This window comes from Amia ocellicauda, chromosome 23 (genome assembly GCF_036373705.1).
Source record: "Amia ocellicauda isolate fAmiCal2 chromosome 23, fAmiCal2.hap1, whole genome shotgun sequence".
Lineage (NCBI taxonomy): Eukaryota > Metazoa > Chordata > Actinopteri > Amiiformes > Amiidae > Amia > Amia ocellicauda.
In genome coordinates this window covers 11,320,682-11,338,366 of record NC_089872.1, presented here as the reverse complement: position 1 = coordinate 11,338,366, position 17,685 = coordinate 11,320,682, and the positions used below count along the sequence as shown (strand labels likewise).

General features: G+C 38.4%; 2 protein-coding genes across 6 annotated transcripts in view; one reads left to right on the top strand and one right to left on the bottom strand.

Annotated features, from left to right (window-relative positions):
- The window catches only part of macrod2 (mono-ADP ribosylhydrolase 2), a 583,973-nt gene that overhangs the window by 488,313 nt on the left and 77,975 nt on the right, over window positions 1-17,685 (bottom strand). The window lies entirely within an intron of this gene.
- Window positions 2,520-16,956, top strand: flrt3 (fibronectin leucine rich transmembrane 3). The gene is made up of 3 exons (XM_066696649.1): window positions 2,520-2,804; window positions 11,587-12,395; window positions 13,637-16,956. The coding sequence occupies exon 3, from the start codon at window positions 13,673-13,675 to the stop codon at window positions 15,638-15,640; it is 1,968 nt and encodes a 655-aa protein (XP_066552746.1). The 5' UTR covers window positions 2,520-2,804; window positions 11,587-12,395; window positions 13,637-13,672; the 3' UTR covers window positions 15,641-16,956.

Here is a 17,685-nt window from a genome sequence, read left to right as displayed (position 1 = left end):
AACCAAACACGCTTGAAAAAGTTCTATACACAGTCCTCTTTAAAAATAAATATATGTTTATTTAACATTTACTAGTCTCTCCGTCTGCACAGAAATCCTGGATTGTAAGCGTTCCCACTGCATGAAGCATCTGTCTAACATTTTTGCATTTTATTACTCACACATTACTTTTTCAATCTGTTTCCCACATGTCTGGTTCCTTTGAGTAACTCAGAACTGGGAGAGCAGTATCTACTTATCTCTATCCTGTGTTACTTTATGGGTTGTACTGTGACTTTGTTTCATATATAGTTATGTGCTGCAGGAAATGGAGGAGTGTCGAAGATATCTCTGGTCAATTCATTGTTTTTATGGTTTCATACCCAGTGGGCAGACAACCTCCAAGCATACCGACTTCTAAACACGATTTACTTGGTATTGTTCCAGGTTAACGTTTGCAGCAGAAACCCGTCCAAACAACAAAGGTAGCAAACCATTTGCATGCCCAACAAAACCTGCAAACGTCCCTTTCATTCAACTGTAATTACTGACAGAGAAAAGCATTTTTGAAGGTGTTTAACGCAGAAACATAAGTTATCTATATTTTGATGCAAAGGAAAAATTCTACCCAAACTGTAGACCTGTAGAACTGTTGACACAGGCTTATACATAGTTTTTTGGGGGGCTTTGTTAAAGGAAGGAGAGAAAAAGAAATCTTGTTCACACTTAACCAAATCAAGTGGTTTAATAAACTAAGCTATGTTCCCCTCACGCACACACAAAAAAGAAGAAATCAACCTAATTTAAACTCTTCAAAGACGTGTCTGTTGTCAAAACACATTGAGATAGTTCAGATAATATAAATTGCATCCTCGGGAAAGACAAGTACCAGCCACAAACAACAGATGATCTCCCCAGCAGACCTCTACAATCTTGAGATAACAGAAACCGGACACTGCGTCTTTTACAACGGCCACTGAGGCTCTTTGTAAGGGGGGACAGGTCAATCGTGATATGTTGACAGACAAACTAAGGTTAAATATAAAGAAGGAAGCGACCAGGGTCAGAACTAGAGCGCTGCCCTGAAGGAAAGGGGCTCAAATGCTGGCGAGCTGCATTTATTTCACACCTTTTCCCATCAAAACAGGCTGCTATTCGTATTTGTCTATCACACTGCGGTCTCAAATACCTCTTGCTTAGGCAGATTTCCCTCTTATAAACAAAGGAATGCACTTTTCATTCAAAATGTAAAATGTCAAGGTGACTTTTTTTGAAATGAACATCTATCATTTTCTTTGAAACAAAATATGCTTTATATGGCATTTTAGTGGTGAGATTTATATATATATATGTTGTGCATTTCAACAAAATTGAATTCTATAGCTACCTATCCTATACAAAAACAATGAAGCGAGATGTCACAACAGTAGTAGTAAATAGACAAGCATCTGAGATCCAGCTTGTGTTGTTTTAAGCTTACGTTTTTACAAACAAACCGCATGCGCAGACTTCACAGATTGTGGGCTGAGAGAGACACAAACCACTACAGCACGAGCTGAGCAGACCTTGTTCTCCTGTGATATCTGCTAATGCGTATTCAATGAACAATTGAGGTCACCACTGCTCTTATCTGGTAGTGCAGGGCTTTCACTTTGATGGGTCCAAATCCTGTGAGGTGTCCGTTCCTTATAGGAGGAGGCCACTGGCTAAGAGATTAAAAGAATGAAGCTAATAAAGAGCCAATTACCAAAATCAATCAGGGAGAGAGGCAGAGAAGGATGACTAAATGCTTTTAAAATAAATATTCGAAGGCAATAACGCATTGGACTTCACATCACAGCGAGCGAACAACATGTAGGGCCAAATAAGCAGTACAGAAGGCTACCTCTTGCTGTTGTCAGTATTGGCCCTCTGTGGTCTTATTCGGTTCATCCTGATCTATGCAGTTTGTTTGACTTTTGTTATTAATATGTATACGTGTTCAGTCATGACCTAGTGTGTGTGTGTGTGTGTGTGTACAATAAAAGGAAGCTGTGGTACTGAATCACCTGGGTCAGTTTCCCTTTTTAACGCATCCAAAATGTGGGTTCCATGGAAAGATCTGACTGGTCGTTATTTTAAATATGCAAAAAGTCAGTGTGAACATTTGTATCCAATACTTTCCCCCTAACGTGACAGGAAAAAACTAAAAATCCCAACCGTGTACCGAAAAGCCACGCTCGGTAAAGTGTCCAGGCCTCAGGTGTGGGATATCGGAGCACAATCATACATCTCCCTGCATGCATTATGGATTCAAACTGTGCCTTTTTAACCAAGTGAGATGATCATCATAAATCCTGGGGTGGCGAGCACAGTCATATCGCTTTCTTTCGCTCCCTCTAGTGCTGGCAACCCGCACTGCCGTCTCTCCTCCGAAGCTCTTTGAGAGAGAGAGAGTGAGAGTGAGAGAGCGAAAGGGGGAGTGTGAGGGAGAAAGAGAGGAAAAAGCCCCTCCCACCGATGACATCACTGTTCTATTGAAGCACAGCTAGAGGCTGCTTTAACTTCAGACTTGTGGTGGGCTCTGTGCAAGTGATTGCTCCACTCTCCCAGTCTTTCTTAGTGCTAGCGGAGTGTGCGGACTGACACACCACTACTGTTATTACCACTACAACAAAATATCCATTGCTATCATCTTCTAGTTGGCGTTACTTTGGTTTTTTTTGTGTGCTTTTTGGAGCTGAAGAAACTTGAGGGCTATGTATTACAGCAGATACCCTTTCATTGGAATTACTCTTGTGGCTGTCTTTTAGCAGGATTTTAATGTTTTGTTCTTGATTCACCAGGTAAGTGTTTTGTTTTGTTTTTTTTGTTTTTCTATGGGGGGTAGTTTGCCTCTCTGTGTTTGAAAGGGGGACGATTTCCTATTTTTTAATTTTTTTTCCTTCGCTCTACTCTAGCAAAAACCCATCATGTTTTAAGGCACCGATATGGATATTACAGCTGATGTGACCACTATTGAGTCACTTATTGATTGATTCATGGACAAGGCTACACACAAGTATTTACTTCCAGTTATACGTTGCAGTACTAGAAATCATGTCTAATTGTTGTTAATGAACCGATTCTCAGAAATTCTTTGTCAATTTCGTGGGAGACTGCTGACTGTAGCACCCTGTGATATATAGGCTATACTTTTTGCAAATATACCTATTTCAGATTGCTGTAGACTTAATTAACATTACAGGGAAATTAGGAATTTGTATGTAGGACTTTCAAATGGCCAATTACTTTCGATTGTGTGAATTTACACAGCTAGGTAGTCACAGTACAGCGTTCTTCGGACCCGATTTCTGTGAAGAATCATCCTTTCATTAGTAGTTTCCTCCTGTGAAAGGAAATCAATGAGTCTTCAGCATATGCACACTACCTACATGATGAAAACGCATGAAACTCAGAGCCACTTGATCTATGTTTCACAAAACTGCCATTCTTTCACCATGTTACAGCCTACACTTACATCTACAGCAGCAATTACTCCTGTTTACATGCCTGGGCTGACTCATTTAAATTCAACTTTCAATTATACATTCAAATGCCATATACAGCAGGACGAATTCAGCTCTGGAGGCATAAATAGAAAATACTGTTTTGACAAATAGACACTGGTGTAAAACAAAAAGATAAAAATAAAGAAGAATCTAATACATACATGGCATACAGCTTTCGAAGTAAACTCAAATGCATAGGCTTGGTAGCTTGTCTATGTGACTGGCATGATTATTTTTCAAGCACAAGAGTAACACGTCTCATATTCGGAGACATTTTTAAGAACGGAAAAGTGAAATTAACATGCAGCCAACACAGTCTACGGCCTTGAAGTATATACAATGTAGTATTATGTAAATCTAAATATAATGTTATTCTATTGAAGTAATTTTGATAGACTACTTCCACCAGTGAATGCCTGAATCTCCTGTTTTCTCCCTTTTTTTTCTTTGAACTCATCAGTTGCATTTATAGCTCACAGCAGGGTATTTATTATATAGCCTACATACATACATGCAGAAGCTAACTGTATATAGACCTATAAAGACTAGTTTTGAGCCACAGTAAACTGCAATATATTCAATAATATTGTCTTCAAATGCAGTTAATACTACAATGCAAGGTTTCATCCCTAAGTAAATAATAATACTAATAATAACTCCTTTCAAAACAATTACATAATAACTGAGTCCTTCAACTTGTCTTTCTACTGGTCTCTGAATCTTAGACATTTGAATTTATGTAAGCTTACAGCAGTGCAGGGCTTTTGAATGTGCTACAATTATTCCTCCTTAAAGATACAGATCTGTTTATTTCAATAGGCTTCCACTAGCAAAGCCCAAGCTTAGATAATAATGCCATAATAAATCTGATCGAGATGATCAGATCAGTTTAAACATCTATATTCAAACAGTTTTTGGCTGCTGTAGTTCTAAGCCTGTTAGGTCCATACTGTACAAGTCAGGGGGGATATATTCTGGCACAAAACTCCAGGACTAATTGGATTTCAAGCTTTCTATTAATAAAGCTCGTCACCAGCTTTATTTTCCTATTTGCATGACTGAAAACCATGGAAGTTTCTAATACATTGCAGTTCTAACCCACTGGTGATATTTGCGTATTGGAGAAAGTGAAAGAAAATGAAGACACCCATTTTTCTGCTAATAGGTGTTAAACAGGATCTAGCCAAGTCCTTCCAGACTGAATCCACAATTTAAGACATAATTGTCATTTAGAAAAATACATACTGGTTCGCAGTAAGCTGCTACCCCTGTGATCAGTCTTATTTTACACTAAATGTAAGCTTTTTTCCTAGCACAAAACAAGTAAATCCTAATAAGTATTTCAATTAAATGTTAATTATATTTACTGACATCCCCACTGGGGAACTCCCATTGTCCTCAGTGTCAAATGCCTAAGGCATACAACCTCAATGGTCAATTTTATTCAATGGGAATCATAATAAAATAGATGGATCATTTATGCCTTCCAGAGAGAACTCTTTCAGTCTTTGTACAGCGGACAATGATAGACATGATTTTTTCCTCAGTGGCATTCATTCCAAACCTTTTAATTAAAACGATTAAAGCCAATTTTAAGTCGTTTAGTATGATGACTTCATTAATATACATTACAAAACTACAGCAACCATAAAATCCATACATTTTACCAGCAATCCCCAATATATGGACTGAAAGGTAAAAAATAAAAATAAACAGACAGAGAAGGGCAGTTCAGTCTAGAGACGGAGACTCTGCTAATATGCAAATATACAAAGGAACAACAATTGCCGAAGTCAACACTAGCGGGTCAGCGTGGCAAGTTTGGCCGAGTAAATCAATTTTCCTGCGATTCATGACTTTTCCGTTTGTCCCGAGGCTTGTGCTGTTCTGCTCAGTGGGGGGCTTTGTCATAATTAAAGGCGAGTAAAGTGGACAGCAGCAGTATACGTCTGACCTGTGATAGTTGCAAAGCCGGCTTCTTGCAGTGCGTACCACCCCCAAGTGGGGAAAAGCTATGCAGCTACAACACAGCTCCTTTTAGCCCTGCAAAGAAAACACCACTTTACCAGTAAGAGTAAACAAAAGAGAAGGTTCATCTGTTTAACACATTGCAGCAAGCAACAGCAGACTGAATTTAGATTAGTCAAAACCCAGAAAAGAGCTTATGTGGTTTAATTAGACCTGTTTATTTTTACAGTTTCACCATTAATCTCAAGACCCGTGCTGTGAAAAGGATAGCAGGCACACAGACACGTATACATGCATAAATATAAAAGTATCATACACATACATGTATTATTCTTAGAAGAAAGATCTTCAATGTTTATAGTGTGGTTAGCTGAGACTTTTTAACCCCCTTGAACTTTCCTGTAAAGTTTTGAATCCTCAGTGAGAGTGAGGGGGAAAAAAACAGTTGGTTTAAACGGTTCTTATATTATATATCTATTATTCATAACAAAAATCTGTTTCCTTGTATAAAAGCAGCCCTAAAACAATCCTTTCTAATCTTAGCTTTAATTTAGAGCACAGCGTATTATGTTTAAGACACAAAGTAACGTCCCCCCTAGTTGATACACACCAAACACTAAAGGCTTTTAAAAGGATTAGCAATAGATATTGGAAATGAAAACAGAAAAGTATGTCACCATTGTTCGAAATCCACGCCTTGACTGGGTTTAATGTAAGCAAAGTGTCTTGCTATGGCTTTTGGGTGAAGTGTCAGGAATTTGTTAAGGACTTTCCCAGGTAAAATTGCACTTAAGTTCAACAAGGTAGAAAAGACCGGCTGTACTTGATAAAACAAAACCTGCCTTTGTTCTCACAGATTTGATCCAGACAAGTTATCCCCAGACACTAAAGCAGACGTCTTTCTTGCGTTTTTCTTTTCTTTCTATTTATTACACATACTTTTGAATAAATATTTCTAAGCAAAACATCCTTTGTATGAAGATAAGAATACTTTAACATAAATCTGTTTTACAATATTACTAATAATGAAGTCAGTGTCCATTTTTCCCCAACCAAAGATGTCTTTGCTTGTTAATGTTATATTAGTGCTGAAATAATGTCTTCTTCCTTTTTTAAATGACACTGGCCATATTTAAAAGGAGCTGTAATTCTTTAAAATCCTAATTAAAAAAAAAGATGATTCATTACTTTTTAAAATATACCCCATAGTCTTAAAATGATGCATCTCTAAATGAAAAGGAAATATGGCAGCTACATTTAAGCAGCTATTGTATTCATTTCTTTAACTAGACTGAAACTGAATGATCTTCTATTTATTGTACAGAAAATGTCTGAATACCACATGACAGGCATCAAATTGTTGCCTCTTATTTTTCGTCTGAATATCTGACTCTAGGGTGAAAAGAAAAGTCTATAGACCTATTATTAACGATCCTAATGTGCATTAATGAATTGAGCATAGCTATCACTTCTCCCTTTATATTAAGCCTAATGCCTTTTAATGAGAGGTAAAGTCGCAAATGTACATTTTCATTTTAAGAATGCTCAATTTAACTTTACACGACAAAATAAATGAAGCATAAGTAGGTTCATCCATTAGAAACCTCTGAAAATTACCAGCAAAACTTACGAAACCGTCTCTAGTTTTAGCATGCCTTTTCCCACAAGATTGAGAAGAAAAAGAAACAAAGAAGGATAAAAGAGAGCGAGAGAAAAAGTTTTACAAATGGCGAACTGCTAATATAGGGCATGAAAGCACACTTAAATTTTTAGGAAAAAAAAACTCCCAAACCCCCTCGAAGCGAGATTCAGAGGTCCTTCTGCTTGCCTGGTATTAAACAATGGACGGGGCACTTTTGTGAAATCCGATGATCGTGGAAAAAAGCAGCCATCCAGGCAGGCCTGATAGAAAAGCAGTCTAGTCTCAACGTGAAGCCACCAGGCCTGGCTTAGTTAAGAAAACTGCCATACACACAAACAGACACCCACACACAGACTCAGACACAACTCTGACTTTGGCAAAGCCTAGTAACAATTCTGTATAGCAGTACAGATGCAATCTTTTTTTTTTTCTTGTTTTTCTTCCCCACAAACAGAGATTCTCTCAGCAACTGATTCAAACCCATTTTTGGGTGTAAAGTCCTAGAAAAAACAAACAAACAGAAATCATCTGAACAGAAATGTGGAGGCCATCTGTTTTTATGGAACACTTTTAGATGTGTTCTCAAAAGGGAACGTGTACCAAGTTCGAACTGTAGAAACCAATATTGTTTTTGCAAATCATTACAAATATTTCCTTAGCAGATAGGAAAAGATAATTTCCAATTGGAAAGTGTTTGCAAAGCTTGCAGTAGGTGTATATCTCTAGGACACTTTATATTCAGTTCCTTCAACTACAATTTTAATAAACTCTCTTAGGTTTTGCTGCTAACTTGAGTTAATGTATGTGGATTTTTATTTTGTTTAGTAATGTAGCCTTGTACGTACATGGAACACAAACAGGCTACCACCCTGTCTTGGCCTCACACACTAAGCAATCAAATTTTAATAAACAAAAAGCAATTAAATTAATTTTGGAAATTGAAAAGCATTTTAGCACCTTGCTGTTTCCCTGTTACCATGGCAAAGTGAAGTCAAGCATCATGACAAGCTAATTAACAAACTGATTATTCCTCTCTCTATTGCTAATTCATAGTTTTCCATAAAAAAGTAATACAAGTAAATATTAAAGTTATGCCCAAATTCATTGACTCAAACCATTTAAAATAAATCCTCCTGCTGTACTGAAACATAAATAATAACTCACACTTTAATTTTTTTTTTTCCAAAAACTAAAATGATTGGAAAAGCAGTCATTTTTGATTAAAAGAAGGAGAAAAAAAAAGTGAAGAATGTCTTTTAAAGTGAATTAAATTTAAATGTGCATTAAGGTTCATTGCATATTAAAGAGCGTAGCACAGAAAAAAATAAGGAAAGCAACCTCACAGATGACTAACAGCAATGGTGCATGGAGCAGTGTGTTAATTGTATGAAGCTTTCTGTAAAGCCAACACTTTTAAGGACAGCAGCCTCTTAGGATAGTAATATAAAGTTTTCATGTTGCTAAAGTGACATCTTAAATAACAACAGGGTGGCCTTCTATGCCCGATGGTAAAAATGCATATTATATATTAACTTGAGAGTTGTCAAAATGTAACATCCAGGGGAGGCCAAAGAATTCTCAAAATCATATTTTTAGTGGAAATGTCATCTGCTTCTGAAAATAACCTTTTTAAATTATTTGTTGTTTTCTGTTTTTTTGGATTGCATGTCCCTAATTATAACCAAGCATGTGTTTGTTCTTGTGTCCAGGTGTTTACATTGGGAGTAGATTCCAGTTTGCCATTCTGGTTTTAATTACCAGTTTTTAAATACCTATAATGTGTCACCTTAACAAGGGCCTCCTTCACACACACTGGTAGACTTAAAAACAGTAGGGTTGCTGCATTGCTTGCTATTGTTCAGCCTCTAATCTATAAATACAGCACTCGAAGCAGGCTGGCATTCATACACTATAGAAGCCACAAGTAGCATCAATCATCTGAATATTAAAATGTAAATCAGAGTTACAGATCTCTTGCAGTTGTTTCATCATCACAGCTTCCTCACAGATTTGGTTTTGTGTTTCAATTTACTGACAGACTGTGTAATTAAAGGAAAATAGACAGCAATAGACTTGTTGAAGTTTCAAGGAGAGCATGCATTGTCGAGGTATCATCAAGGGGTCCCATCATTCCATGCGACTAGAAAGGGGAAGTTCAAATTAAAATCTGTATACATGGTAGATTCAAGGAACAGAGAGGTTTTTTACAACGTTCTGAAGGAAATTGTGGCATGAGGTGCCGGTTACTGTGTTTAGGATGTTAGGGATGTGGTTCATCTCCAGTTTAAGATTTTAGCAAAGCATGCTTTATAATTAATGAGCTCATCGTCAGCCCCAGGCCCAGCCAGACTGCTCAAGGCGTAGGGATCCCCTTTCCTTTTTTCACTTATGCCTAAAACTCAAGGCAGTCTTGCATAACGCTGCCCAGTGAATGGAGCGCGACAGAGACTGAGAAAGGCGAAAGGCAAAAGGACAGCCCCCCCCCCCCCCCCGAGCCCTCCTCTGTGGTCGTATTTGGACTGGATTGTTGTAGCTTTTGATATGCAAAGACATTCTTCTCTGCCATCACCATAGAAAAAGAGGAGGAGGGCAGGGCAATGCACACAATCACAGACGTGGAGGTTGGGGGGGAAAGGTTTTATAAAAATCCACAGCAGTCCGGCTAATCCAAGACCCAGAAATGGTGTCCACTATCAAAGAACCCCTGTCAGCCCTTTTATCTCTGTGTAATTTGGGTAAAGGAAGAGAAATCCTTTGGTACACACCAACTTAATAAGCTTTAGGAGCTTTCACCTATTTTCTTTTTTTTTTTTTTTTTTTAATAAAACCACTGTTGCAATACTAGGGAAACCAGTGTTTGCATGACAAAAAAAAAGTAGAAGCGAGACGATTTCAAAGGTGAATGGAATTAAGCAAATACCATTAACTCCCACTGTGGTTTCCAAATTCATCTCCTAGCACCACAAATTAAAGACCATGTAGTGCATTAATGTGAGCATGAAAACACCAGCAACCATGGTATGGAGTGATAGGGTGAGCTGCATTAGGAAGGTACGAGATATCAATTATTTATTTTAAAAACATGTCAAACGTAATGGCATAGTCTGTTATGTAATGAAAAATTATGCATTCAAAAATCTTATCTGGTTAACATCATAAATCTGTAATTCTTCAATGTTTATACCTTTCGATCTCTATTCCAGTCTTTTTCCTGTAGGCTTGAAATGCTTTGAAGTACAGTGCAATAATCCCCTCCTAATTTCAAAAGAATCACTTCATTTTACTTGCATCAGTTCCATTATCCTACCTTTGAAGATACCATGTCCAGTCCCGTCCCCCCACACCGCAGCCTGATATTGATAACATGTTCTCAGCAAAAGACTGTGCAGCCATGCTACCCGATACTAAAAAGTACAAAATAATACTTTAACTAGAACAACAAACATTCGATTACACTAAATGACTACAGGGCCAGGTCCTGCTTCCTTTTTTTATATATATATAGAGAGGATAAAAACACCACTCTTTGAGCTTTTATCTCCCCCACCCCAATCCAGAGTTTGATTTCTAGGACAGATGCTCTCCTTGCAGGATGCTCTGTAATTACTGAGGGGAGAAGCAGAAGTGCAGTGGCAGCACTCAGTCGAATTCCAGGGTCAAGCAGGCCCGTTTTATATAAATGCTATCTGTGCGTCTTGTGAGCCTGACCTTGCTCAATCTGGAGAGGAAGGAGTCTCACCAGGGATCCGACATCTGCTCGCCAATAACAATACATTAAAAAAATTATAATAATAAATACGTGTGGCTTTTAAGGATGTTAACTTTGCAGCCAAATGCAACTTGGCGCTTTTCAGCCAAACCTGTGCTGCACTGCACTCCTGGGCAAAAGTTGATCTTGAACTGCTTCCAATGTTCGTTTGCTTTGGCTTGTGGATTTAGCGCATTTCTGTTGTATCCTGTACAGATATGTTTTGCATACGGGAGATCTACAGAGCTGGCTCGACTAACCTGCATGTCCAGAAATGTGTCAGTGTTTAAATTCATCGATGAAGTGATTCTGATTAAAATCACGACATGTAGGCAAAATTATTAGATTTTGGTGTCAAGTAGAATTACAATGCACAGTTTTCAAACAGGGTATGATTGCAACAGGGGAAGAAAACACTTGTGAAAGCCTATAAATGAATTAAAAGTAACACAGTTGGAAAATAAAAATGGAATTGGAGCACCGATTTCCTGTGGGGTCCCAAGTCCAGCATGAATCAACATGAAGCCTCCTTGTTTATCTCAGATTAACATTCCATACATTTACATAGTAATGATGTTATAGCGAAGACATTTATTACCCTTCAGCCATACTTGTCAACAGTAATTGTTGCGAGGGATGATATATTCACTTCTAATTATATCAAGATAAACTTGCTCACGTGTCTAACTTTGCCAATCTTACAAATTGTGTTTTTTCAGGCTCAAACTTGGGAGAGGGAGACACTTTTCTTCAATATGACCAGACTGGCAGTGAGAATCGAGGCCCCACAATTCGGCCTTTGAGAAGACAACCACACGACCGCAGCAGAAGTAGCAACTTTTGCTCATGGCGACGGAACTGTAACCGATGACCATGTGCAGGATAAATGCTTTCTATCAAAAATACCTTGGAAGTTACAAGTTGGCGTGAAGAAATCAAAAAGAGAAGAAAAAAGAAAAAAAAAGACACTTTGGAAACACCAGGGGAGATTTTCATCTGGAATCTGTCTACCATGTTAGATTTACAGTTGGATAAAGCATGCTAGCTGCTCCTCTGGAGAAGACACCAATGTTTGTGGCATCAGCAGAATGAATGGTTTCCTATTGTCTCTCTCGTTGCAGAAAGGAGATTTTACCAGATACAAAGGGTCTAATTTGGGTTAGCCCCAACAAAAAAGGAGTCTGTGCAGTGTTTTGCTGAGAACACGCACAGGGTTTTTAATATTAACTGAATCCCATTCTCGAACAAGAGCAGGAAGCCAAAGGTTCGTCTTCAAGCAGAGGTGCTCTTTATATGCTTATCTGCCGTGGCAAAACCTTTGTAGTAATGATCAGTGGAAATTGTGGGACAAGCCAGGAGGTCATCCGTACAAACAAGGATCAGTTGAGCAAACAGTGCGAGGACAGGAAATAACCAAAGACACCAGACCGTATTGACAGACTCTACTGAAAAAAACCCGTCTTATAAGCTTAAATTTATCTTCATTGGATTTCCGCAAGCACAGGATTTACCGGTTCTTTTAAATCAGGTATGACAAATATTGATGCCTTTGCCTTTTTACGCTTCAGCGACTAAGATACCATTTATAATGAGATATGCTGGAAAAGAGGTCATGACAGGAATGCATAATTGGAGTAATAAATCTGTATTAGACTAATTAAAAAGAAAAACAAATCAGCCTGCCACTTTGCAAATCTACCACTCTTCAGTGGATACACAGACAATAACTACAAAGAAAATAAGAACAAAAAATATATAACATGTCAATAGTCATAGTTCATACCTCCCAGAGTGCAAATTATTTAACAACACATTCAACTCCAGTATGACTCACCATTCTCATTTCACTTTTAAGGAATTAAGATGAAGATATGGGGAAAAGTTGATGTACTAAAAACTGTATTGTGTTAATGTTTAATCGCGGCAGTTTTGTCTTATTGCACTAGATTGATTAGATATCTCAAAGCTTCTCTCATACATGCACTGAACCTATGCTTTCAGTTTAAATGGATGGGTTACTCTTTTGACTGGCTAAAGACCATAGGCTTCTAATGCTGAACAGTACTGCATGGACAAACTACTTCTAGTATCACTATTTTGCAAAATATGCAAGACCTTCCTGTTTTATTTCATTTTGTTGAAGAAAGCTAGTCCAGAGGAACGTTGCCAAATAATGCGCCTAATGGCTTTCATATGGAAAAGAAACAGCAGAGACACATGACTACCTAACCAGGACCTGCACGATTCGAAAAGCAGAAGTGAAATGAACAGGCTTACTCTACGGTCAGAGCTAAATATTGCACTACACAAGCAGAAAACTAAATAGAGGACATTGATTCCACAGAATGGTTTGAGCTTTAAGTATATCTGGTGTATTAAAAGCTATTTGTAAGTCTCAAAGTATTTAAGCTATAGTTTATACATCTAATTTGGTGGGCTTCATTGATTGAATTAAATGTTTTACAAGGGCTTCAAGTTTTATCATCATAGCAATTCAAAACAGGCTGATAGAATCCAAACACGTGTGCCAATATTTTATTCTGATTTGTTCCTTTATTCCTGCTTCCATTTATCGTACAGGGAATATAACTATGGTTTGAGTACACTGCTGATTGGTGAGGATTTTGGCATTAAATAAAAAACAAAATTGCTTCAGGCAATGGAACATCCTCAAATTCAAATTTTTTACTTGTAGTCTGCACTTTTCTGCCTTTTTCCCCCCCAGAGTACCTTGTATATTAATCTCTTCTTCCATTTGTCTTTCTCCAGGGTGTTCAGAAGCTGCCAGCTGCCCCACATAATAAAATGTCACCATTAAGAATGATCTGCAAGTACAAGAGCTTCCTTCTCCTCCTAACGAGAATAGGGCTATTTCTCGGCTTGACAACTCCATCCGTCAGCTCTGCTTCCTGCCCCAAATCGTGCCGCTGTGATGGAACTTTCATTTACTGCAATGACCGAGGCCTAACGTCCATTCCCTTTGGGATTCCCGAGGACGCCACAGTCCTCTACCTGCAGAACAACCGGATAAACAATGCGGGCATACCAACAGAACTGCGCAAGCTCAACAAAGTGGAAAGAATCTATCTGTATTGCAACAACTTGGACGAGTTTCCCACCAACCTGCCAAAATATGTCAAAGAACTTCATCTGCAGGAGAACAATGTGAGGACTATCACACACGACTCGCTGGCTCAGATTCCCTACATAGAGGAACTTCATTTGGATGATAACTCCGTTTCTGCTGTCAGCATAGAAGAAGGAGCCTTTCGAGACAGCAACCACCTACGACTGCTATTCCTGTCTCGAAATCACCTCAGCACTATCCCAATAGGTCTGCCGAACACAATCGAAGAGCTGAGGTTCGACGATAACCGTATTTCCTCCATATCTGAGCAATCTTTACAGGATCTTATAAATCTGAAGCGCCTGGTTTTAGATGGCAACCTATTGAACAACTTTGGAATAGGCGAGACGGCATTCATGAACCTCGTGAACCTTACAGAGCTCTCTTTGGTTCGTAATTCACTCACTGCTCCACCAAGCAACTTGCCAGGCACAAGTCTTGAGAAGCTTCAGCTACAGGAGAACCACATCAGTCGTGTTCCTGCTGGTGCGTTCTCTTACCTCAGACAGCTTTACCGCCTGGATTTATCCAGTAACAATTTGACCAGTTTGCCCCTGGGAGTCTTTGATGATCTGGACAATCTAACCCACCTACTGCTTCGGAACAACCCCTGGTACTGTGGCTGCAGGATGAAGTGGGTGCGGGATTGGCTGCGTAGCTTGCCATCTAAGGTCAATGTCCGGGGACTGATGTGCCAAGGACCTGACAAGGTCAAAGGGATGGCTATAAAGGACTTGGCCACAGATCTGTTTGACTGCACGGAAGCGGACATCCCTCCCACCTTCCAGACTACGACTTCCGTTTCAAACACATTACCCCCTTCCAGAGGCCAGTGGCCTCCATCCGTCACCAGAAGACCAGCAGTGAAAGCGCCAGATCTAAGTAAAAACTACTGGAGTACGACCCCTTCGGGAAGAAAAATCATCACAATAAGTGTGAAATCCATTAGTGCAGAGACGGTACACATATCCTGGAAAGTTGCACAGCCCATGACTGCCTTACGACTAAGTTGGTTGAAAATGGGCCACAGTCCTGCTTTTGGGTCCATAACTGAAACGATTGTTCAAGGAGAGAAGACAGAGTATTTGCTTACTGCTCTGGACCCAGAGTCGTCTTACTGGATTTGCCTGGTTCCCATGGAAACCAGTAACATTTACCTGTCAGATGAAAAACCTGAATGTATCAAAACCGAGACTGGATCTTTAAAAACATACAACCCTACAACCACACTGAACCGAGAGCAAGAGAAGGAACCTTACAAAAACACCAGTCTGCCTTTGGCAGCCATTATAGGGGGAGCTGTGGCACTTTTGGCAATCATAATGCTGGCGCTAGTCTGCTGGTATGTTCACAGGAATGGGTCTCTCTTTTCCAGGAACTGTGCGTACAATAAGGGCCGCAGAAGAAAGGACGACTACGCAGAAGCTGGAACTAAGAAGGACAACTCCATCTTAGAAATCAGAGAGACCTCTTTTCAAATGATACCAATAAATCATGGACCTGTGTCAAAGGAGGAGTTCGTAATACACACCATATTCCCACCTAATGGGCTGAGCCTATACAAGAACAATCACAGTGAAAACAGCAGTAGCAACAGAAGCTACAGAGACAGTGGAATACCAGATTCAGATCATTCTCATTCATGATAATGGATACATATTTAAGACTTTTTATTACAGATATGTGACTTGAAAACTGGTTTGTCTTCATTTGCAAAACACTGGATTTAAAAGACTGAAGAAGCAATGTTCTGTACATTTGCCATATAATTTATATTTAAGAACTTTTTATTAAAAGTTTTAAATTACAGGTCATCACTGACCAGTCAGTGTATGTCTTGTCACTAATTGCAATTCTATATTTTAGAAATTTGTAGTAATTTGTACTGTATTTTCTTTGCTTAAGGTTTCAGACCAATTAAAATTTTGTGTTCTACTGAAATATGATGACTTGTCAACTGTGAAAGTGGGTTTTTATTACTGTGTTGAACAATCAGACTTTTTAAAGAGACATTGACCAACCTTGTAGTATAAGCACAGGTCATTTTTCACTTTGTTGGTACTGAAACTGTCAAAAATAAATCAAAAAGTTCAATGACAAGTTCTAGGTTAAAAGGCCACAGCGGGGTGACCACTGAAAAGCTGGTGTGCTGTGAACCACAGCCATGGTCATTTTTTTCAGAAGGAGAACAGAGAGTCACAGTCTAACATAGGAAAATTAGTTTTATAGGATTTTGAGTTAAAGTACAAGGAAACTCCAGGCATTTTCTGCTATATTTCACACGGTGGAAATAGAATTTTGCATTTAAATGACAACTGCTTTTGAAAAGCGAAGATGTCACACCATTGTAGAGTACAAATAGACCATGCGGTTGTGCTGCCACATAACCCTAAGGTAACAGTACAAAGCAAATAAAGCACACATATGATTATAAGGAAAACCTACTTCAAACGGTGGAAACAAGGGACTGACACAGACGTTTATCAAACAGAGTAACTCACACAGTCAAGGTGAAATTAAAATGCAACGTTCTTCAGTGCAGTGTACAGTTTGTCATTGTTAGCGTTGCCCTTTCATTTTACAGTACTATATTCTGGGTAAAAAAACAAAAGGACAAAAAAAAAAAAAAAACATAAAAAATACAAAAAAAATTGAAGTAAAAAAAAATGCATTCTGGCTTTTTTTTATATAAAAAGTGTCAGCTGTAACATTATTTTTATTATTTTTTATTATTATTTTATTTTTTAATTCAAGCCACTTTTTGTTGCCACAATTGAAAGGTAATTGTTCTTTACAACTGAAAACCAAAGTGCATTGTACGCCCTTTGGCCAGTCTTGTATGTGCCTTGATCCAATGCTTATTGTATTTAGCTTTTAAAAAAATCAGTGACTTAACTTCTTTTCATACACACTTGAATATGAGAAAATATTGGTCATATTGCAGAATAAAAGTGGAGAAAATACAAAATTGTGTGGTGATTTTTATCTCCTGAATACTGACAGGCTACCTCTCCGAACAGTGCTGGTTTTACAGACTCCCAGAATTCCCCCCAAGTTACAAGACATCTATCGAAAGCAATTACTGGTCGGGCTGCAGACCTCAATTGGTCTTTTGTGTGGCAAAGCCCTGAAATGCATCCCCGCTCTGCCTGATTGGACAAAGTAGAAGATATTATTCAAAATCAGAGAGAAACTAGATTAGCAGAAGAGAACACATTGATGCTCAGTTTGATATACCTCCCAGGCAGTAGAATAAGCGGATCTCGTTGCTGGCCACCATTTGTGCCATGTAAACTCTTCTGGCTCCACCACCAAGCTACAAGTGGGCAATGTTTTCACCAGGAAATTAGCTAGAGCTAAACAGCTGAAAAATGCAGTCATGCTGATTTTAATTTTGGCCCAGTCTCACACAAACATACAGTTCGAATGACTGTGTAAACATAATCAGTTTAAATACACAGAAGTATGACTGAATTCACATTTTTTCCATGAACATACAGTGACTTTTTTCATACATCAAATATTTTCAATGCAGTTCAAGGTATACCCTTTTGTAGTCCGCATTTAGATTTTATCTGAAAGATCACATCACATCACATCAATTAAGAATAGTTCTGCTGAAAACATGTGCATCTTTCATTTGTTAAATTATAAATGCATACATGTATATGTTGATTAATCAATTCTTGCT

Bases quoted from the DNA above. Each gene is read 5' to 3' on its own strand.
- flrt3 (XM_066696649.1), top strand. From the start codon at position 13,673: ATGTCACCATTAAGAATGATCTGCAAGTACAAGAGCTTCCTTCTCCTC.